Source organism: Bubalus kerabau, chromosome 11, assembly GCF_029407905.1.
Source record: "Bubalus kerabau isolate K-KA32 ecotype Philippines breed swamp buffalo chromosome 11, PCC_UOA_SB_1v2, whole genome shotgun sequence".
In the NCBI taxonomy this organism is placed as follows: Eukaryota; Metazoa; Chordata; class Mammalia; order Artiodactyla; family Bovidae; genus Bubalus; species Bubalus kerabau.
In genome coordinates this window covers 108,608,252-108,622,519 of record NC_073634.1, presented here as the reverse complement: position 1 = coordinate 108,622,519, position 14,268 = coordinate 108,608,252, and the positions used below count along the sequence as shown (strand labels likewise).

At 62.6% G+C, this 14,268-nt stretch overlaps 2 protein-coding genes across 3 annotated transcripts; one reads left to right on the top strand and one right to left on the bottom strand.

The window, feature by feature from the left end:
- Positions 1-2,849: 2,849 nt before the first annotated feature.
- Positions 2,850-6,257, bottom strand: MRPS2 (mitochondrial ribosomal protein S2). Its single transcript, XM_055541612.1, has 4 exons — positions 6,048-6,257; positions 5,860-5,955; positions 5,298-5,427; positions 2,850-3,882 (listed from the first exon to the last, which is right to left on the bottom strand). Exons 1-4 carry the CDS (start codon positions 6,085-6,087, stop codon positions 3,282-3,284), a joined length of 867 nt encoding a protein of 288 aa, XP_055397587.1. The 5' UTR covers positions 6,088-6,257; the 3' UTR covers positions 2,850-3,281.
- A 10-nt stretch (positions 6,258-6,267) lies between these two features.
- On the top strand, positions 6,268-11,602 carry PIERCE1 (piercer of microtubule wall 1). 2 transcript variants are annotated; one of them, XM_055541614.1, is made up of 3 exons: positions 6,268-7,229; positions 8,194-8,272; positions 11,202-11,602. In XM_055541614.1, the coding sequence occupies exons 1-3, from the start codon at positions 7,087-7,089 to the stop codon at positions 11,385-11,387; spliced, it is 408 nt and encodes a 135-aa protein (XP_055397589.1). In that variant the 5' UTR covers positions 6,268-7,086; the 3' UTR covers positions 11,388-11,602. The 2 variants fall into 2 exon arrangements, with proteins under 2 accessions (XP_055397589.1, XP_055397588.1); XM_055541613.1 differs by having other exon boundaries at positions 11,199-11,602.
- Positions 11,603-14,268: the final 2,666 nt, after the last annotated feature.

Sequence of the window (14,268 nt, the reverse complement as noted above, 5' to 3'; positions counted from 1 at the left end):
GTGGGCACGGCGCTCCAGGTCGGAGCCGGGTATGTTGAGCGGCAAGTCGGCCACCAGTTGCCTGAGGCAGGGGAGGTCGGGGGGCTGACAGAAGTCCTCCGAGCCCTGGTCCAGCCAGGTGCCCAGGATGGAGGAGACAGCACTGGGGGCAGGTGGGTGGGCAGCAGAGTCAGGGCCTGGCCTTTCCTTCCTCTCAGCCCTACCCTGGCACCCCCTGGGGGCCAGGCTTCTGGGCTCGTCCCACCCATCTGGATGCCAAGGCCTGGTCAGCAGCAGGGGCGGGCAGTCTCGGCTGGAGGGAGCCCTCAGTCCACAGTGACCACCTCTCCCTTTCTGGGGAGCCTGACTCACTCCTGTCTGCCTGCCAGCCCCACTCTGGGCCCCCCACCCCCCCTCTGACCTCCCCGGCTACCAAAGGGAACTGCAGGAGGGCAGGCAGGGCCGCGCCTGCTCTGTTTATTGCTCCGACCTGGCTGTGCCACACACAGTAGGTGCTGCATACGGATTTGCTGAATGAATGAACCCCAACCAGCACCTTACAGACACCTGAGTGGCCTGGGGCCTTCTGCCAGCCCCCAGTGATCCCTGCTCTGGCTAATCCCAGGAGGGGACTCCAAGATAGGATCCTGAACTTCCTTAACAAGTGGGAAGACGGCTCTGCCCCAGGGCTGGAGGCAGAGAGCTTCTTCACGGGGGAGGAAAAGTTCAACGAAAACCACCCCGTCCCTCGGGAGCCCTTTCCGCAGGGCCAGGAACGAGGCTGCACGGTCCACGTGTATGGAGTGGCTCAGAGAGATAAAGAGACTTTCCCAAGCCACACAGCCGGTCGCTGGGCCGGGGCACTTGCGGGGGGAAGGTGGGTCCAGGACCTGCTGGGCAGGGGGAAGGCTCGTAGGCACACGGAAGATGGTGACGTACGAGGGGTCACTGCCCTGGAAGGCGGGCACCTGGCACTCCAGCGGCTCCTCTAGGGGGTCTGCTGTGCCCACCCCCACCCCGAGGGGCTCATCCAGCTTCGGGGAGGACCCATTTACACACAGGGCTCATTTTCAGACAAAGCGGGGTGGTTCAAAATGCAAACAGCGAGAACACTCGGGCTCACGTCCTGAAATGCAAAGAATCACCTTGGCACGCGATCAGGGCCAGGCGTGGATGGCGCCGGGGGGTGGAGGAGGAGCCCAGCTCCTTGGGTCAGGCCTGGGCCTGGAGGCAGTCTGTGCTGGACCCGGGAGCGGGGCCAGGTGGCGTCTGGCCCCAGATCCCCAGGCCTGGAACGCCCTCTGCACCCACATCCACCCGAGCCTTTGCGGCCCAGGTGGTGGCGTGGTGCGCCTGCCTTACCCACCCTGGCCCCAGGTGTCCCTGGACCTGGCTCTCCTGGGCCCCGGGACACCAGCCGGCCAGGGCAGGTCTGATGGGCAGCGGGAGGGGAAGCCTTCACCGTCAGCCTCGGAGCTCCCGGCCTCTCGGGGTCTGTCTCCAGGCGGCCCCTCTGGGGTCCGTCCTGCGGATGCCTCTGTATGTAGAGGCTGTGAGGAGACACGGGTACCACCAGACGTGCTGCCTGGTGGGACGCCGACCCCCAACCGGGATGGGAGCCTGCGCCACGCCCCCTGGGAGGGCCCGGGCCGGCCCTCACCCCGGCTCCACACCCCCCTGCCGGGCCTGTGTGGCTAGACTGTCCAGCTCACCCATGTCCGCCTGGTTGGTGAGTCCCCTGCTCAGGGCAACCACCCGTGCCCGCGGCTCCCAGCGCCCAGGGCAGGTGGCACAGCTGGAGACCTAGACACTACCGCAGTGCCCGCTGGTCTTCGCTGGCCTGTGTCCCACACGGGCTCCAGGGGATTCTCGGGGGAGAGGCTCCTGGGGCCGTGCGGGCCTCCAGGGAACGGGGGCGGTAGGGCTGCTCCCCTCGGCCCAGGCCCACATCTCAGCTGCCCGTGACCCTGAGTGTCCTCTGCCACCGTGCCCCATGTCGCCTTCCCTAGACGCCCTGCTTCTGAAGGGTGCGGGGACCCTCTGTCCTGGGGAGGCCCATCTACAGTCAGTGAGCCGCCTCACACCGCATTGGCCCCAAGGGCCTTGGCTGTGCACGCTGGCACCCCTAGGCACAGAGGGACCGTCCATGCAGAGCTCCACCACCGAGCTCGGGCACGCGAACCGCACTCTGAGGGAGGCGCTCTGCGGTGGGAGAGCCCGTCAGGGCCCCTCAGTCGGCGGCCTCTGAACGTCTCCGTCTCCTGCTCCCGAACTAAAGCAGCGCCTGCCAGCAGCTGCTCTCAGGCTGCCACGCAGCTCCCTCACCTTCTGAACGGGAGACCCTCCCAGCAAACACCGGGACCTCCACCGTGCACCCCCGCCTCAAAGGCAGAGTGGGCCCTGGGCTCACCTTCCGAACGGGAGACCCTCCCAGCAAACACCGGGACCTCCACCGTGCACTCCCGCCTCAAAGGCAGAGTGGGCCCTGGGGCGTCGTGCTGCCCCCATGCGCTGCTGCGGTCCCCGGGTGGGCGTGTGTCCGTCCACCCCACCAGACCCCCCACCAAACCATGGGCAGCAGACAGGCTCCTGGGGCGTCAGGGGTCCCGGAGTCCTACACCCCATCCGGGAACGCAAGTGCTGCCCGGGGGGTCCCGTGATGAGGAGCGTTAAGAGGTCCCTGTGAACAGGGGCCACCCACCCCGCCCACGCGGAGGAGGCCTGTCCAGGGCATGGGGAAGTCACCAGGCCTCCACGCCCCGCTGAGCCCACGGCCACAAGCCCTGGGTCCACCTGAGGCTCAGAGACCCCGGGGGCGGAGGGACCTTGTGTGCCCTGTGGGCGCTGATGCAGAGAGACCACCAAGAACAGACTGTGGGGCCAGGGCCCACCCCGCCCAGACCCAAGCTTTATTTCTGAAGCAACCATGCTGTCTGCTTTGCCCAGCCTGGCCCAGCCCAGACGGGATCCTCTGAAGTGCTCACCCTGCAGCCTCATGTTACAGAACAGCCCCTGTAACCAGGTGGCTGCACAGCCCGACCCAGGTCGTGAGAAGGGTCGACCCGCTGTGCAGACACGCCTAACATGGGGGCTCATCTCAGGGTGGAAGCAAGGGCTTCACACTCCGGGGAGACGGTGTTTTCCGAGGGGTCCTTTTCGGACAGGCCCCTTGCCGGGTGAGCCCCCTGGGCGGGCCACTGCTGAGTGCAGTTCCTAGCAGCAGGGGCCCAAAGCCTGGAAGGTCTGGAGGTGCTCCCAGCTCGGGAAAGGCTGCTCCTTCCTCCGGGAGGAGGCTGGGCGGGTCAGGGGGAGTGGCCCACGCCCAGCCTGACCTGCACTCCCGGGGCAGCGGGGTCGGCCGGGTGGGGGCCTGGGGCGCCCTGCAGCCGGTACAGGGCCTCGAGCTGCCGGCGCTTCTCCTTGGCCCGGGTGACCACCGTCTGGAAGAGCCGGCAGAAGAGCTGCACGGCCGGGGGCGAGTCGTCGTTGCCGGGGACGGGGTAGGTGATGAGGCAGGGGTTGCAGTTGGTGTCCACGATGCCCACGGTGGGGATGCTCATCTTGGCCGCGTCCCTCACGGCCACGTGGGGCTCGAAAACGTTGTTGAGCGTGTGCAGGAAGATGATGAGGTCCGGCAGGCGGACCTGGGGGCCCAGCAGGAGGGGCGCGTTGGTCAGCAGGCCGCCCTTGAAGTAGCGCGTGTGGGCGTACTCACCGCAGCTCCGGGCCGTGCTCTCAATCAGGTGTGAGAACTGCCGGGCGCGGCTCACGAACAGGATGATGCCCCCGCGGAAGGCCACGTGGGCTGTGAAGTTCAGGGCGAGCTGCAGGTGCGTGGCCGTCTGCTCCAGGTCAATGATGTCTTGGCCCAGGCGGCTCCCGAAGATGTACGGCTCCATGAACCTGCCGGACACACGGCCACCGTGAGCCGCCTGGGCCACCTCCCCCCACCCCCCCGGGGCCGGTACCGTCTGCAGCCTTCCCGGACACACGGCCAGCGTGAGCCGCCCGGGCCACCTCCCCCCACCCCCCTGGGACCGGTACCGTCTGCAGCCTTCCCGGACACACGGCCAGCGTGAGCCGCCCGGGCCACCTCCCCCCACACCCCCAGGGCTGGTACCGTCTGCAGCCTTCACCATGACGACACAGTGAGAACCCCGCCCAGGAGTGACCACCAGGGGCAGTCAGGGGGCTGGACCAACAGGGCAGGCTGGGCTGCAGGCCGTGTCCACGTCTTGGACAAGAGAACTCTACCCTCTGAACCTGCACCTCGCCACGTGGTGACCCTAACAGAAAGGACCCCACAGGGACGTCTGGACGCTCACACGTGACATCCAGTGTCCTGCCTAGGGCTGCCTATCTGGCAGCCACCCTTGTTATTACGGCTTTACCGTGGAGACCACCCAGGGCCGGGGGACCAGCAGGGCGGGGGTGCTGGCTGGAGCAGGAACCAGCCAGGCCTCGGAGGGGAACCCTGTGACCCATACCTGCAGGCCTGGACAGAGGGGCCGGGTGCCAGACTGTCCACTCATGTTCCGTCTTCTCCCACCCTGTTCACATTCCTGCTCACTGTCGTCTGGATTGTCCTCCCCGCAGACGCTGCCCAAGGCCCCATAGGCCCAGCCGCTCTCAGCGCGGGAGACTTCTGGGAAGAACCCCCAGCGGCGCGCCCTCTCACTTCCCGGCCCCTCCTCCTCCCCCAGACTCTGGGATGCCAGTCACCCGGGCTCCTGCCCAGGGCCTCCCCCGGTCCAGGCTGCTTCCTCCGAGAGCACCTGTGTGACACTGCCCTGGGGTGGCCAAAGCGTCACCCCGCTCGGGACCCAAGCTTCTAACGTGAAGAACGCCGACACCCGCTCTGCTCAGCTCCCCCCTGGTCACCCCAGGCCCAGCCACTGCTGCGGCTCTGCCCAAGCAGCTGGGCCACCCCCTTCCCTGAACTTCTGCAGCGCCCCACCAGCTCACTCTCAACCAGGCCCTCACAACGGCCACCTGAAAAGGACGGCCAGTCACTGCTCCTCAGCCTGGCCTTGGGACGTCCCTCCCAGAGGGTGGCCTTGCCAGCGCCCATCCATCGCCGGCTTACAGAACTTATAACCAGCCGCCCTGCCCCTGCCGAGGACCATGAGCCCCACGGGAGGCTTTGGGGGGAGGAGCAAGCTGATTCTGAGAATAAGCACCTGTCCCTCCCAGGGACTCCACGATCCACTACGGAGGAAAAGGGGAGTACACTCTCTGAAAACAAACTGAAGAGGGAGGCCTGGACCTCAAGGCAGGGGCCCGAGCGCCCTGGACGAGCCACAGCCACCCATGCCCACCTGTGCCGACAGCCGGCCTTGTGGCCCAGGTGCACCCGGGCGTTGAAAAGACTTCGCACGGAAAACAGCTCCTTGACGTTAAAGAAGTCGGCATGCTTGAGGGGCTCGCTCAGGATCCGGGCGCTGAGATCTGGGCGGGGAGGTGGAGAGCATGCAGGCCCTGGGTCCCGGCTCCCCCAGAGCCTGGGGCCTGCGGAGGGCGGCGGCAGATGCAGGGCCCCCCGCGGCTTGTGCGGAGGCTCGGGGCGGGGAGACCAGATCTGACCATGGTTTCGCTCCCAGGTAAACCCGGCCAGGTGCCCACTCGGAGAAGAGGAAGAAGCCGGCCGACGTCTGTGTCTGCGGGCCCCGTGGTCCCGCCGGCCGCCCGCAGAAACTCCCTCAAGGCAGCAGTTCGGGGCCCGCCGGCCTTGGCCCGCTCGGTGGCAGCGCGTGCGGCGCGTGGGGCTCTCCCTCCCGCGCCCGCGCCCCCTCCCGGGGCCGCACCCTCCCCGGGGCCCGTGCCCCCCGGGGCCGCACGAAGACCCAGGCGCCGGATCCCCCGGGCCGAGGGCCCGCTTACCGCTGTCGCGCTCGGGCTCGCGGGCGGCGGCGACCGCGGCGCTCCCCAGCGTCCTGCCTCTCGGCGCGGCCCGGCCTCGGGGCGCCGCCCGGACACCTGCGCGGACAGCGGACTCAGGGCGCGCTCCACACCCTGCCCGCCCCGCCCCGGAGGGGTGCCCGCCGCGCCCGCCACCCCGGGCCCCTCACCCGCTCCGAGCAGCCGGGGCAGCATCGCGCCAGACACCATGGCGCGGATCCGGGCGGACGGACTCGGGGACTGGACGACTGAGGGACGCACGCACGCACGCACGCAGGACGGGGCCCGGCGGCGCGGCCGCACGAGCGGCTCCTCCTCCCTCCGGGGCCCGCGCCGCCCCCGCCGCAGCGCCGCCCGCAGGCCCGGAGGTGCCACTGCGCCGCCGCCGCCGCCTCGTCCGGAAGCCCGGCGCGCCGCCGCCGGCTGCCCCGAGTCCGAGCGCGCGGTCCCCGGGGAGCCGTACCCCAGGCCCGCCCGGGCGGAACCGCAGGGAAGGCGTGGCGGCCAGGGTCCGTGGTCCGATCGGGCGCGGGGCCTGGGGGCCCGTCTCCCCGCCCCGTCCCCCGTCCCGGCGTCCTCGCCCCCTCCCTGCACGGGGCCGGGCGGCCGAGGAGCCCCACGCTGTCCGGGGGTACCCGCCGGGCAGGGGGGCCGCGATCCCGTCCGGCTAGTTCTTACAGCAATATGTGGCTTAGAAGGGCTCCATCAGGTCAGTCCAGTGTGCTGTCCAGCCTCAGACCCAGGGTACCGGCGAGTCTGCAGGCGGAGTGCGGGGGTCAGGGCGCAGCCCTGCCCGCGCGGTGAGCGCCGGGTCCCCGCAGCAGAGCGGCCTTGGAGCACCGAGCCCCACTGATGAACCTAGGCCGGGGTCTTCGGTGCCCCGAGACCCGCCCCGCGTTTGGGGAAACGTGGCGTGCGTTCGCGCCGGTGGCTTCAGAGCACAGGGGCCTCCGCACTGCAGCCCCAGCAAGTGATCCCTTATTCTCACAGCCAGGCCAGGGCCTCGGGGCTTGCCAAGGAAGCTTCTAGAACTCGGACTTCTGCCCAACCCGCCGGCGGGGGCGGGGGTGGGTGGCTCCCGCCCGGGGGTCGCGGCGCCTTTAAGGACCCCGCCCGCGCATCGGGTGGCCGGGCCGTCGCTCAGTAACAGGACGCCGCGCCGCCGCCCGCTCCTTCTGTGCCCCCAGAGCGCGGGGCGACCGAGGCGGGATGTCGGAGGAGGACCCCCAAGCGTGCGCGGAGCCGGAGGAGCCCAAGGCCGGGCCCCCGCCGGAGAAAACCAGCGACTGGTACCGCGTGAGCGAGGACCTGCCGGCCAGGTTCAACAACCCGGCCTGGTTTCGGGGCTACAGGTGAGCACCCGGGAGTCCGCTCAGGGTCTGCCTTGCGTGCAAGGAGGAAAGACCAGTGCTCCTGGTCCGGCGGGCAGCCAGGTGCCCAGCTGGGCCTGCGCTCGGCTCAGCCCACAGGCCCCAGCCTGACCCCAGAGTCGAAAGCGGGGTCGGCGGACACCATCACGGGACCCTGGAGGTGCAGGTGGAGGCGGCGGGCCTCCCGCACGGGCGGTGGGCGGGGCGTCAGCACGCGGGCAGATCGCGGCCACACCCCTAGGGCGAGGTCAGCCTGCTGTCCTGTCCGAGAGGAGGAGAGGGTGGTCTGCTGGAGATGCGCGGGCGACGCGCTCATCACCGGGCTGCTGAGGGGCGCGCGCCCTGCGGGCTCTAAGACAGGCTGAGTGCCTTTCCTGACCCCCACTTAGCCCCTCTACAAGCCCCCGGGATCGGCTCTGTTAGCATCTTCATTTCCCAGCTGGGAAATGAAGCTGGGAGGTAGAAAGATACGCTCTTGACCATAGTTAGTATGAGGCAGAGCTGGGGTGTCGGAGCCCACAGCCCCTCAGTTACACGGCTGTACCACTAGCTGATATCAGGGCTGGAGGCAGCAGGAACATTTTCTCCTGGAGGCTCAGAAGTGGAGGGGCGCCACAGCCCCGGCCTCCCAGGTCTGGAGGCTGAGTCACAGATCCCAACTTACACGCCCACCTGGGCCATGCTGTCATTTCGCCCCGGTCTTGCTGGGGCTGAGGGGCAGCACTTTCCACCTGGGAGTTCTTTATGGCTTTGGCAGAGGTCTGCAGAGGGGTCACGGGAGGCTGAATGAACCTGCCAGGAAGACCAGCCCTGCACCCCACAGGAGCCCAGGTTCACGGCTGCATTGCGCGCCTACAAAGCTCTGTCAACCTGATACGGTAAAGTTGTGGCTTGGGCAGACTTAGAACAAATGAGTGGAAAATAAAGTGTTCTTTTCATCTGCCAGGACCAAGGAGCCCCCCTCAGTGTACAGGACCAGTAACCAAGCTTATGGTAGCCGAGCCCCCACTGTGCACGAGATGCCGGTAAGGAGGAAGCAAGGAAAGGCTCTGGAGGGGGGTCCGTGGGTGGGTGTCCGGAGTTCCAACATCACAAATGGAAAGGGGTCACCTCACATCTTTTTGGAACATGACAGGGTAGAAATAAATGAGTGAATGAATTTAGCAAACACTTTTTAAAGGCCGGGAAAGGAACATGGTAGGCCTGCTCGTATGTATGTTTTTGGTCAGTTGTGTCCAGCTCTTTGGGACCCCATTGACTGTAGCCTGCCAGGCTCTTCTGTCCTTGGAATTTTGCTTGCAGGAATATCCTGGAGCGGGTTGTCATCTCCTCCTCCAGGGGATCTTTCCAGCCCAGAGATCCAACCCAGGTCTTTTGCATCCCCTGCATTGGTCGGCGGCTTCTTTACCAGCTAAGCCAACGGGGAAGCCTGTAGACTGGTTTACAACATCCCAATGCACTGGCCCCATTCACTCGTACGAGCCAACTCTTATAGGCAGTAGGTTTTGAGGCACATAAATGAAGGACTGCTTTCGTTTTGGAGTGACACCTAACCTGGGACCCTAAGAGGCAGCAGCGGGTGGTGAAAGCTCGGGCTGCAAAGGGACTGGAGTCCGCGCGCCTTTGGGGAAGCTGAGTCCTTTTTGATCGACTTCACACGGCAGGGGGCCTCCTCGAGTCCTCCGACGGCCCTGCTGCGTCCAGGAGAAGGGCCGGTGGGCTGGTGTGAGCCACCCACGGGGACCCCAGACAGCGGACCACCCGCCTTGGGGGCCACGTTGGTTTTCTTCCAAAATATCCCTCATTTTTTAAAAAAAATCGTGGTTTATGTATTTGACTTAAACTCTGCTGGACCCTTGTTGCTGCACGGGCTTTTCTCTGGTTGGGGCGAGTGTGGGCTGCTCACGGCGGTGGCCCCTCGATGCGGAGCACAGGCTCTAGGCGCACGGGCTTCAGCAGTTGCGGCCCCGGGCTCTAGACACAGGCTCAGTAGTTGTGGATCACGGGCTCAATTGCTCTGAGGCATGTGAGGTCTTTCTGGACCAGAGAGCGAACCCACATCTCCTGCACTGGCAGACGGGTTTTCTACCACTGAGCCCCCAGATATTCCTCATTTAAAAAGAGCTGGATAATCGCTTCTTTACTTGTTTTGCTTGAAAGAGTACAGCTCTTAACAAAAAAGAGATTGTTTACCTAGAAAGTTTCCAGAGCACTAAAGGTCATGCTCCCAAAGCCAAGGGATCAGGTATTTCCATGCAAAGGACCCCCATGCTCACTAACACAGCCCTGGATGTTTTGCTTTCATGCAAAGGCCGTGTGCCGGTCTTACGAGGCGGAGGCAGTGGGGCGTGAAGCATGGGCTTCTCACGAGGCAGGTTTAGCAGGCGCTTTTCCTGCTCATTGTCGACCTGCTCTATCAGGAGCCTGGTTTCCAGTTTCTGGCCTGAGTGTGGCTGCTGGGCTCATCGAGCAGGACTGTTTCCTTCCTGTGTGGGAACAGAAAATAAAAATGCGTGTTTTGCACTTTAAAACATAGACTGAAGGGAACTATTCTTCCTGACACCGTAATGATGGATGCACGTCGTTCCTTATTCATTTGCTACAACCCAGAACGTATAGCTCGAAAAGTGGACCTGAGCGTGTGGTGTGGACTTGGTTAATGAGAACCCGCCCACACTAGCTCAGTCACTCTACACGCGCTGCGCTGTGAGACACACGCACCACGGCAGCTGTGTGTGCTGCAGGGAGGCGAGTGGGAGCTGCTGCTCTGAAAGATAAGTGCCCGGGGAATGCCCTGGAGGCCGAGTGGTTAGGACTCCATGATTCCATCGCAGGGGTCGAAAGTTCGATCCCTGGTCAAGGAACTAAGATCCAGCAAGCTGCACAGCATGGCCCATAAACCTCCAAAAACCAACAAAGCAAAACAAAACACAAAACACCAAAAAATAAACACACACACACACCAGACAAAACAAAACATCTAAAAAACCCTCCAGAATACACTGAAGGCCATTTTTCTTTGCATTTGCTTCGTGTCGAGGAGATAGAATATCAGGTGGGCTTCTTGACACAGGGGCACTCTAGAATGGGCCACCTGTCCCGCAGTGGTCCAGGCCCTTTCCGTCAGAGGCGCCCAGGTCACCTGGCGATGCTGGATTGCTGAAATGACTGCCACCCCTGGGTGCCTGCACACACCGGCAGCACCCCCGTGTCCAAACGGCAACCCTGCCCCGCAAGGGCAGCCCCTCCCGAGCCCCCTCGGCGAGTGGGCTGGGGCCCTCAGAATGGTTCTAAGGTTTTGCAAAAGATTCTGATTCCCTGTCAAGGCCGAAACCTACTCGCGCCACTTCTTTTCCACAGAAAGCTCAGGTTCAGAGAGGCGCAGTGACTTGCCCTGGCTGCAGTCAGCAGAAGCAGAGCTGGGCATGGCTTCGGCCTGCCCCCCTGTAGCCAGACCCGGGATGGCACTGCCTCGCCCGGCTGTTACAGCCCACGTAGGGGCGGAGGGAGGCGCCACTCGTCATGACTCCCTGGCGTTAGGCATAAACCGGGGCGGTGCTGGTGGTTCAGTCGCCCAGTCGTGTCCGACTCTTGTGACCCATGGACTGCAGCCCGCCAGGCTCCTCTGTCCGTGGGATCCTCCAGGCAAGAACACTGGAGTGAGTCTCCATTCCCTCCTCCAGGGGATCCTCCCGACCCAGGGGTCGAACCTGGGTCTCCTTCATCGCAGGTAGATTCTTTACCGACCGAGTCACCAGGGAAGTCCAGGGGCAAACGAGGCCATCCTGCAAACCCGCTCCCTGACCCCGCCCCGTCCCTCGGCCTCTCTGTTTTCTAGTTTTAGAAACAACATTTTCTCCCAAATCCTTATTTTTCTTTCACAAGTGCCTGATGACTGATTGCTCGGGTGTCACCACGTGTCACTAACCTGTGTCCCCTTCTCACTTCCAGAAGGTGTTCTATCCAAATTCGTATAAGTTTTCTAGACAAGTTGCAGTGGGCGGAATGTTCCAGAACAACACTCTCAACGTCTACATGGAGAAGAGCATTGTGACAGGCCCTGACAACTACATCACCTCCTACGACCGGCTCAACTTCCACCCCAGCTACAGGGTCTGCAGGCCGTCCATCTGTGACTGAGGCGCCTCCCGGCTCCTCCGGACGGCTGTCCGCCCTAGTCCTCGATGGTTCACCCAGACGTAAAGGGACACACTTGGCCACTTTTCCCGAAAACACTTTTCCTTTCTAGATAAGCAGGCAGACGGGGCGGCGATGCTGTGCTTTCTCTGTTTTACGCCTGAGAGGAAAAAGAGCTGATGGCTTGACTTTCCATTAAAACTCTTGCCATGGCCTCAGTTCCTGACTCATCTGTAATCCGGGCGCAGGGCGCTGGGCGTCCTGAGACCCCGAGCTCGGCCTGGATGCTGGGAAGGCCTGCAGCGCTCCACCTGCGTCCTAATCTGGATGCATCTTTGTTTTTATGCTCATGACACATTGTGGGGGTTTTCTGTTCTCTAGTAGGCTGCTGGGCCGCGGGGGGAGGGCTGGACCCCCTGCCCGGGGTATGGACGAGAGCCGGTGAGGGAGTAGGGGTGCCCTGGAGCGGGGAAGGCTCCAGGTGGGACTGGGAGAGCCCAGGCCAGGCTTGGAGTGACCCTGAGCACTCCCTGGACCCTGAGCACTCTCTGGCCATGAACAAGGCCCAGGTGGAGGCAGAAAGAAGGCTGGCGAGTGCCGCTTGTTGCTGAGGGGCGATGTGTGCGAGGGGGCTCCCTGCTTGTGTTCATCCAGGGAAGGCCGTTGTGGGTGATAACCACATGGGGCTTCCCAGGTGGGGCTCAGTGGTAAAAAATCCTGCCAAGGTGTAAGAGACACGGGTTTGATCCCTACGTCGGGAAGATCCGCAGGAGGAAAAAAGGATTCTTGCTTGAGAAACCCCACGGGCGGGAGCCTGGCGGGCCAGGGTCCATGGGGCTGCAAAGAGTCGGACACGACTGAGCCTCTGAGCGGTAACTACGTAAGTGGATTCCTATCTCTATATAGTCACTTCTCGGTCAACATTTACCATGGTTTAGACCGTCCTCAGTTAGCGTTTTCGGGGGCTTCCCTGGTGGGACTTGGGTTCTATCTGGTGTGCCCCGACCCTGGAGCCCACTCAGCACAACTACAAGCTCTGCGAACACCCCGCCAGAACCAAGGCCCGAAGCAGCCGCACAACTAAACGTTAAAACCATTTTCTCCGACAGAATGTACGTTCTAGACATCAGTCCCGCTTCCCTTGGACCACTTACTGCAGGAACCCTGGGAGGTGCTGGGACCGGAGAGACGAAATGGTTAGAGGCTGTTGACGCTGCTTGTTTACCGAGGTTTTTATCCAAAGAGAGTTTTTACTCACGTATTAATTTGGGAGGAAATGAAATACCAAGGCCGGTTATCTCTTCATTAAAAAGTTTGTGAAGCAAAAGTAAACATTTCAGCAACATTCTTAAGGTTCCGTTTGCGATGGAAACGGTTTCTAGAGAAAATCCGTCCCATTAATAGAAGTGATACAAAGCTGAGGCCGGAGCCAGGATCTACTGATAGGTCCTGTCCTTTTCCTTTGCTGGAAAACCAGCACAGGCTCCAGGCATCAAACTGAAAATGCATTTTTCACAGCTTGTCACTAAAAGTACCAAAACACTCAGAATGCTTTTGCATTCTACCTCTATTGAAATACAAAAGGGGGGATAAAAAAGGATACATCATCAGTCGTTTTGAAACTCAACAGAAGAGAAGCACCGCCTCCTCTGCACTGGCCAGAAACGCGGAGTCCTCAGGGCGGCCGCGGCTGTCAGGCCCCGGGACCGTCTGCCCCGCAGCCTTGACCGTGAGCAGTGCGCTCCGGGGCGGGACCACGCGCAACGGTCAGGGCCCAGGCTGGGCCGGCAGGTCGCGCCGACGTCCACAAACAGCAGGTGCCAGTGCGCCCGTGAGCTTCAGTGAGCTAGTTCCGGCATCAGAGTCAGGCAGCGAAGTGCTTTCATTAATTCTCATAGCCGCTCACCAGTGTTTCTGTACCAGTTGCTAATGAGTTAATGGGAAGTTAGACTCTTGTATGTTGAATAAATGTCTGGAAAGGTGGACGACAGAAATACCTTCTGTATCACACACACACCCGTCTTCCTGAGAAGCCACCCACCGCCTCTGGCACAGGCTCCCAGTCCCCGCGCCCTCTTGGGGCCGGGCCCCTGCAGACGCCGTCGGCCCCGCGTCCCCCACCCGTGTGCTCACGGTCTTCAAAGGGCTTCGACGGGGTCGCCTCATCGGCGCTCGTGCCTGCAGCAGGTCTTACTCCACCTCCCTCTGTGGATGGGGAATTAGGGCCCCGAGGGGCTGCCCTGGGCCCCCGCCTTGGTGGTGGTGGGGGAGGGTCCTGGGAGGGACGAGGTCATCAGCGTCAGACCCCATAGACCCGCCCTGACTTCCTAGTGTTTGCACGAGTCATGCAAGAACTCCAGTGATTATCATGAAATTTGTCCTTTTAGTCACTCAGTCGTGTCCGACTCTGCGACCACAGACCATACTGCAGTCTTTATGTGCTGGGGGAAGGGAAAAGACTTTGGATCGACAGGCTAATCTTTCGGCACAAGACCGTGCCTTCTGCCCGGGTAACAGCACACGGAGTGGCTGGTTGAAAAATGGGAAGAAAATCACACCCATCACTCTTCTGACCGTGGTGCCGAGATCTTTCAAAATCTTAAATCCAATCAGAGCAATTACGGGAAAGGCGATCGAAACACTTAGGGTAGCAAACACCAGTTTCCACTGATTATCACATTAACTGCATGGCCATAGAGGAACCCTGTCTCCAGTCACGAGATGCTGCATCGGGCCTCCCTGCTCCACTCTTACATGCAACGTTGACAGTTTCACAGCACTTTGCTCATCGCTTAATTTAGCTGCTGAGTCGGCCTAAAACTAGGAACTTCTTACTCTAAAAGTGTGTTTTCATTTGTTTCCCTATTTTTCTTCAGTGATATTT